Here is a 6,874-nt window from a genome sequence, read left to right as displayed (position 1 = left end):
CTCAACAAGAAAGATTCAAGCGCAGTTCGTTCTTTTCTAAAAAATACTGGCATTTAAAAATACAATCCTGAAACATGTATGCCAATGAACACTCTCAGGGAAAAATTGAATACAAATACACTTTGTGCTACTGTTCTTCTGCTTTAATTTCAATACGATGCATTCAGAAAATTAGAGTGTGTTTAGGAAAATGGCTCATGATGAGAAGAAATTAATCTTAGCAAGGCTATATATATGCAAAGCAGTGGATGTGTTGGAGGGGTTAGGAAAAAGAAGAAATGTTTCATTCTCATTAGGTCAATTTTTTTCTTTTCTTTTATTTTTTTAGGGGAAAAATATCACAGAAATTCCTTGAAAGGTTTTAACTATAAAGCTGGAAAATGAAAGGAAATTTATTGAGCACTGTTAACCTGGTCCTTCCATAGGCAGATCTGCCTTTAAACAAAAGGTATCTCACGTGCCTGCCTGCCAACGCCAGCTAACCCTCTGGAGGACTCGGGTCCTTTTTGCTGTTTGTGCATAGTAATTCAGCATCTTTTCCTGAAGATGCTGTGAAAGGCCTTTTTAAAAAGCTTGTTTCTCCCAGGCACCGTGGCCGCAGGCGAGCTCGTGTGGATGCGGGGTTCACTCAGCAGTAGCAGGGAGGTGACAGCCTGACCCCGGTTGGGGAAGCGGGGGGTCCTGCACCCCAGGGCAGGCACGGAGGGGCTGCCCCGGCCCCGGCCGCTGTCGGGTCAGCGGTGGGGTGCAGCCGAGGCAGGGTGCCTGGCACAGGGCTCGGGGCTCTCGCTGCAGAGACCTAGGCCGGCATCTCAACGAGCAAGGAGGAGACAGTGGTTGAGAAACAGCTCTCCGTCCCCGACTGCGAAAGCAGCGTTTTGTGTGCCACCTCCTTCCCAGGCACAGGGGCTCGCCTTCTGCTGGGTTTTCGGTTGATTCTGGTTGCTTGCGTACGCCCTGAAGCAGATGACGGAGGCTTCAAGCGCATCGAAGGCGAGAACAGGCCTCGTTCGGTACTGCCGGTGCCCCGGCAGGGGCTTATCTGACCGCACACCCCCGAAAACACAGAGAGCTGCGTGCGCCCAGCCGAGCCGTTCGCCCTTGCTGCGCCTTCCCCCTTCCCGGCGCTCCGGTCCCCGAGGAAATACCGTCCCCCACGCTCCTCTGCTCGCTCTGCCGGCGCTCGGCTTTGGCGACCCGCAGCCGCGGGGCCGGGCCCAGGCCAAGGAGCGCCCCTGAGCTCAGGGGGCCCAGCCCCCCCCCCGGAGCGCGGTGCCCTCCCGGGGGGCCGCAGCCCGCCCCTTCGCCGCCGGAACCGCGTCCCTGCCCCGAGGCGGCCCCGGCAGGAGGCGAGCTGCCGCCGGCCCCGCTGCCATCACGTGGCCGCCGAGTTTTCTCCCCGCAGCGGTATGAGGAAGTCACAGCCGCCGCCGCCGCCGCCGTCCGCAGCCGCCGCCGCCTCCTCCCCGCGGCGCGATATGTGAGTACCCGCGGGCAGGGCGCCGGGCCGACCCCGGCCTAGCCCCCCTGCCCTCCGGCTGCGTCCCGGGCGGCGGGAGGCGGGCGGGCCCCGCGGGCTGCCGGGCCCGGGGCCGGTACCTGCGGGGCCGGGAGCGGCCAGCCGCGGGGGGAGGGGGGGGCGGTGAGTGGGTCTGGGGGCGGGCCGGGGTGCGACCGCGGGGGGCGTGGGGGGGGGTGTACGAGCGCGGGGCGGGGCGGCGGCGCTCCCGCGGGGCCGCGCGCACGGCGGCCCCGCGCCCCCCGGCGGCCCGTCCCCGGTCGCGGCCCCCGGGCGGCCGGGCGGCACGGCTCCCCCTCCCTTGCCCCGGCAGGCTGGCTCTCTCCGGCACTCGCCTCCCGGCGTGAAGCCCCCGCCGGCGCCGCCGTCCCGATGGAGGAGCCCCCGGCGGCGGAGGAGTGGCAAGGGGCGACCCAGAAGAGGAAGGCCTGGGCCAAGAGCCGGGACTCCTGGCAGGCGTCGGAAGCGGAGGATTTCTCGGCAGCGGCGGCGGCGCTGGCCGGCGGCGAGGAGGAGGAGGAGGAGGAAGACGAGGAGGAGGAGGAGGAGGACCTCGCCGGCGGAGAGCTGCCGCTGGCCGCAGAAGCAGGTCAGTGCCAGGGGGCGGCGGGGCCGGGGCGGCAGCCCGCGGGCCACTGGGACCCCCGGGACCCCCGCGGGCCGGCAGCGGGGCGGGGGGGGGGCGCGGTGGGCCGTCCCTGACGGACGGGCTGTTCCTGACTGTCGGCTTTTCTCTCCCGCTCCGCCCTTAAGGCCACAGCGTTCCCAACGAGAAGATCGCGATATGGCTGAAGGACTGCAGGTGGGTGCCGCGGCCGAGCCCGCCCCTGCCGCCCCGCTCCGGCTCCGGCCGCCGCCAGCGGGTCGCCGCGGGTGCGGGGCAGGAGCCGCCGTCCCCCACGCGGGGTGGCGGGGCCGGCAGTTCCCGCGTCGCGGAGGGGAGGAAATCTCGGCGGCGTCCTCTGCCGTGGGAGAGCGTGGGCATCCCTGCGCGCTGGAGCCGCGTTCGTCATCGGCGCCGGCACCAGCCCTCCTGGAGCGCCAGCACCCTTCGGTGCTGCGTGGGTTCTGCCTTAGCTGGGGTCGCGAAGGGAGCAGGAGCGTGCGTACGTATGGCTAGAGAAGAGCTGGCTTTTGGCACCTTTTCTCTCCTTGGTGTCTCGTTAACGAGGCTGAAGACCTTCAGCCGCCGAGGGAGGAACTCGGCTGAGGGTGAGGAAGGCAGCATTGTTCGGGGAGCTGCTCTGTTTCTCAACGAGGGGCTCCAGTTTAGAGCCTCCCCCGTTGCCTTGCCTGGTTTTTGCTGCAGGTTTAAAGAAACGGTGCTTCCACAGCAATAGCCTCTGTGCTTAGGGGTCTTCAGGAGTGACGGCACAATTTAGACGTAACGATTTATCCAAGTCTGTTTCAATGTCCTGCCATCCTTAACTTGAGACATGGTATATATATTCTGTGTTACTATTACAAAATACTTCCTTGGTGTTTGGAACAGGCTGATGGCATTACTTTTTTCTTCATCCTCAGTCACATAAAAGCATAAATGCTACATCCAGTAGCAGCTGCTTTTGTCCCATCTCTTTCTCCATTCAATCCTAGCAGCCCTTGGAGCCAGAGTGGATGGGGAGAGGCTAACAATTCACTTTCCAGTAGCTAACAATGACATTTCAAGGCCTCTCCTACTTGATATTTCTGGTTTCCTTCTCCTTTTGAGAGCAGCTACGTTAAGATGAAAATTTACCTCTGAGATTAGCTGTGCCTTTGTGATCTTTTGATCCAGTAAGCGGCTGACTGAGCTTACTCCTGTAACTGAAGTGTGGGCTGCTTTATAGCTACAGGGTCCTCGCTATAGTTTTCTTCAGATCTTTACAGGCTGTACCTTGGAGGGGATGTTGGCAGCTAGACGCTTGAAATCATACTGTATCCCTAAAATATGATGTTCAGACCTGACAGGCTGTTCTTCCAGAATGCCAGAATGGGAAAACATTTTTCTGACGTTACCTGAAACATGGTGTCCTGTTGGTCGAGCAAAGTATATCCTTAAAAATAAGCGTTACAAATTCAGTGCTTTATTAGAAGTATTTTTTGAGCAGGGAGGGCAAAAAAAATGGAGGGGGAAGAGGCCCCCGAGGGAGGAATTCTTCCTAATGCTGCAGTGCCACTTCTCTCCTTATCTGCAGGATTTCTGTCTAGAACCTTCCCTGGCCCTGTGATCCTTACCATTTCTGTACAGAATCTAAGGAAGAGCACAAAACTGCAAACTGACAACGTGGACATCTAATAGAAGGTCACAAATCTTGAGTAATAACACAAAGCTTGCAGTTTCATTCCTGTGCTCCGGTAACTGTCTGTTAAAATTGGCACCAAATGCTTCTGCGGAATGTGTTTGCATCTCTGGCAGTTGATTCCCAAAATATGGGAATCGTATTTTACGCTGTATTTCCATATTTTACACATAAGGAAATGAAGCAGGAATTTACCCTTTTGCTAATGTGGAGATGCAAATTTAGTTAATGCATGTTTGTGAAACCTGTTGTGGCCCTTCCATGGAAGTCTTTCAAAGTATAGCTATTTACTGTTGTAAATCTTTTCAGAAGAATCTTGTGTTCTCCTCAGAAGGATAAAATTTGTATTTTTTTAAAGATCTGTTAAATCAAGCTATTCAGGCTGGAGTTAGCCTCTGACTCTGTAACGTCCAGAGTGCATGCATTTATGGTTGATATTTGGGAGGAGTGATCCCAGCTGCCTGAAGTGGTGCATGGTCCCTTGTGTTTTAAAACTCCAGAATGGTTTCATGTTTTTTGTATCTAATACACATATGGGCAGTAGCTAGTATGTGCAGTAAAATGATTATGCAACTTACACTGTTACAAAGTGACGGCACGTATAGAAACCCTGAACCTATTGCGTGTTGATAACAATGTATATAGGAAAAGAGGACAGCCTTAACAGATGACAGAATAGCCCTACAGATACTATAGCGTGTCATTTAAAAAAGAATACTTAAAAACAACAGTTGTTGTGAAACTTACAGTTGTTGTCCTCCAAAAATTCTTATCTGTTTAATAACACTGTTTTGCTGTGGAGCTTTGATTGCTACAAAGTATGGGTAACATACACAGACTGAGCTTCTGTTTCTGGTCCATCACACAAACTCATTCTTACAGGTTAGCTCTGTTGCAAAAATATAGCCATTGCTACAAGTGAACGTTCAGTTACTAAAATGAAGTATTTTCTCTGTTACATATTTTCTAAAAGCAGCCCTTCCCATTTTGTCTGAGTTTCTATAAGCTTTTGTGAAATGTACATCGGAAGAAAATTGGCACTTTAAAAATCTCATTTTTCTGGTTTGAGTTGGCAGCAGCACAAAAAAACTTAATATCAACCTATTGCATAAATAAACCTGCTTATAAGAATTATTCCTTTGTTTGTTTCCAAAAGCACTGACAGTGTTATAATATGGATAAAAAGAATTACCAGCTGTCCCTTGATATTCAAGTTAGCGGTTTGGGGCTCTTATTACTTGGCATTTCTGTTTCACAACTGCTTTGGAGGAGAGACTAGGGTTCCTAATATTCCTTGCTATTTAATTTGGTAGACATTTGTTGTTGTTGTTGTTTTTGTTTTTAAAACCCCAACCAACAGCAAAACAAATCAACCAAACAAAAAAAGCAAGTATCTATCACACTGTGATAAGAATTATGGAGGCTTAAGTAACGTCAGATGTTACCCAAAGTTTCTGGTTCATTCATGTTTGGGGAAACTCATGCTTTTGAGAAAGGCACCCTTTGCTCTCTCCCTGGTATTTTGAAAAGGCATTTTGAAGTAATAAGAAAGCTTACAAAGGTTTTTCGTTTTAACGCTTGTAAAGCTAAGACAGGAAACACAAGTGTTTGTATTATACTGATAGAAAAGAAGACATTTTTGTCAACTCTATGGTGATGTGTCTTATTTTGACTGAGTATATTTAAACTCTGCCAGTAATACAGGGGATGCGGGAGGTATTTAGGAGCCATCTCCTGCAGATATGCAGGAAGTGAGTTCTCGAAATGCCTCAGAAAGAAGAGATTTTTTGCTTCAAGTTTAAAATAAACATGGCTCCTGCCCAATTAAGGCTTTAAAAGCTGAGGTTTAAACACTTTCACAGCACAGTGCAAAACCCTTGTCCCATTCCTGAAGACCACCCTACCTCAACCGGTAGCTGAGCAAACAAACCTCTGGGATGAGAGGAAGCCTTGAGGCTCCGTACGGTCCTCTTACCTGCTCAGTACCTGAGTTCCATGGTAATGAGGGCATCGAGAGTTCATTCAGTTCTTTTGTAGACCGGTATTGAGAGAAGTTATTGCCATATATGTTAAAATACAACAATAAATGAGTCAACACAAATGGAAAGCCGTAGGATCCCTTGATCCAGGCACAATCCCGCTTACTCGCTCTTTGCTCTGGCTGCCCTCCGGTTGCTGTTGGTCTCCCCGCGCCACTCCTCCCCGGCCACCGTGCGAAGGCTGCCGGGACGTGCTGGGGACCTGCCATGATGCACCTCCGGCGGGGAGACCTTGTCCTGAGAGCCCAGCAAGTGGAAGGGTCCCCCAGCCCTAACCTTCCCAAGGGCACAGGGCTACTCTGAGACAGCGCTGGCCAAGCTGGCTTGTGGGCCTCGCTGGTGAAAAACAGCCTGGCACAGAACGGCAGAGCTGTCCGTGCTGTTGTCCAAGAGAATTTTTGTGTGGATACTTGCCCCTTATTTAAACTCGTGTTGTGCTTAGTTCTTAAATGCAAGTTTTCCAAAGGCAAGGCATATAAGGCAGCTGTGCCTGTGTGCAGCAGTGCAAGCAGGGCAGCAGATGGGTGGTTGACAGGGCTGCTTTTCTGGTAGCTGCTAACATGCTGTGGAAGTGATGGACTTAATTTCTGAAAGAAAATGCCTGCTTCGGTGGTTGCTTTTACCGTTTTCTGCCAGCTGGTGCGTGCAGCACTGACCTTGGCTGTCAAAGTCACTGCCAGCCAGTTTCTGCATCGAAAAGGTAGAGACGTGGAAGTAGCCACCAGGGAAGGAGAGGGAAAAGGTTGGGAGCGCACCCATCAAAGCCAGAGAGTAAACAACCGGCATAGTTATTACCTCAGAACATAAGGCTTGTTGCAGCGTGACAGGCTTCGACAATGTGCCCTAAGTTCTTTCAAACCCTGACAGGACAGACACGCAGAAACCCGGGAGATCTGAGCCTCGGCAGAGTCTGTCCTGTCATCTGAGACACGCTCGTGCACCTGGATGCTCTGGCTGTTCACCTTGGCATCTCACCGTTGCGGGGCAAGTGAGCTTGCTCCCTATCAGCAGGCCACACGTGGAAAGAGTGAACT

The 6,874-nt window shown here is 52.7% G+C and overlaps 1 protein-coding gene across 2 annotated transcripts in view; it reads left to right on the top strand.

Moving 5' to 3' along the window:
• The first annotated feature begins 424 nt into the window (after window positions 1–424).
• Window positions 425–6,874, top strand: part of ITPRID2 (ITPR interacting domain containing 2) — a 43,850-nt gene continuing 37,400 nt past the window's right edge. Inside the window, exons 1-3 of one of the 2 annotated variants that reach the window (XM_075028314.1) lie at window positions 425–1,480; window positions 1,833–2,108; window positions 2,273–2,321. In XM_075028314.1, coding sequence (XP_074884415.1) covers window positions 1,892–2,108; window positions 2,273–2,321 — 266 coding nt within the window. In that variant the 5' untranslated portion in view covers window positions 425–1,480; window positions 1,833–1,891. Of the gene's footprint in view, window positions 1,481–1,832; window positions 2,109–2,272; window positions 2,322–3,723; window positions 3,804–6,874 lie in introns of those variants that run through there. The other variant, XM_075028315.1, reaches the window with a different exon arrangement.

The sequence above is a fragment of the Buteo buteo genome, chromosome 5 (genome assembly GCF_964188355.1).
Source record: "Buteo buteo chromosome 5, bButBut1.hap1.1, whole genome shotgun sequence".
In the NCBI taxonomy this organism is placed as follows: Eukaryota; Metazoa; Chordata; class Aves; order Accipitriformes; family Accipitridae; genus Buteo; species Buteo buteo.
This window is presented reverse-complemented; position numbering and strand designations above follow the sequence as displayed.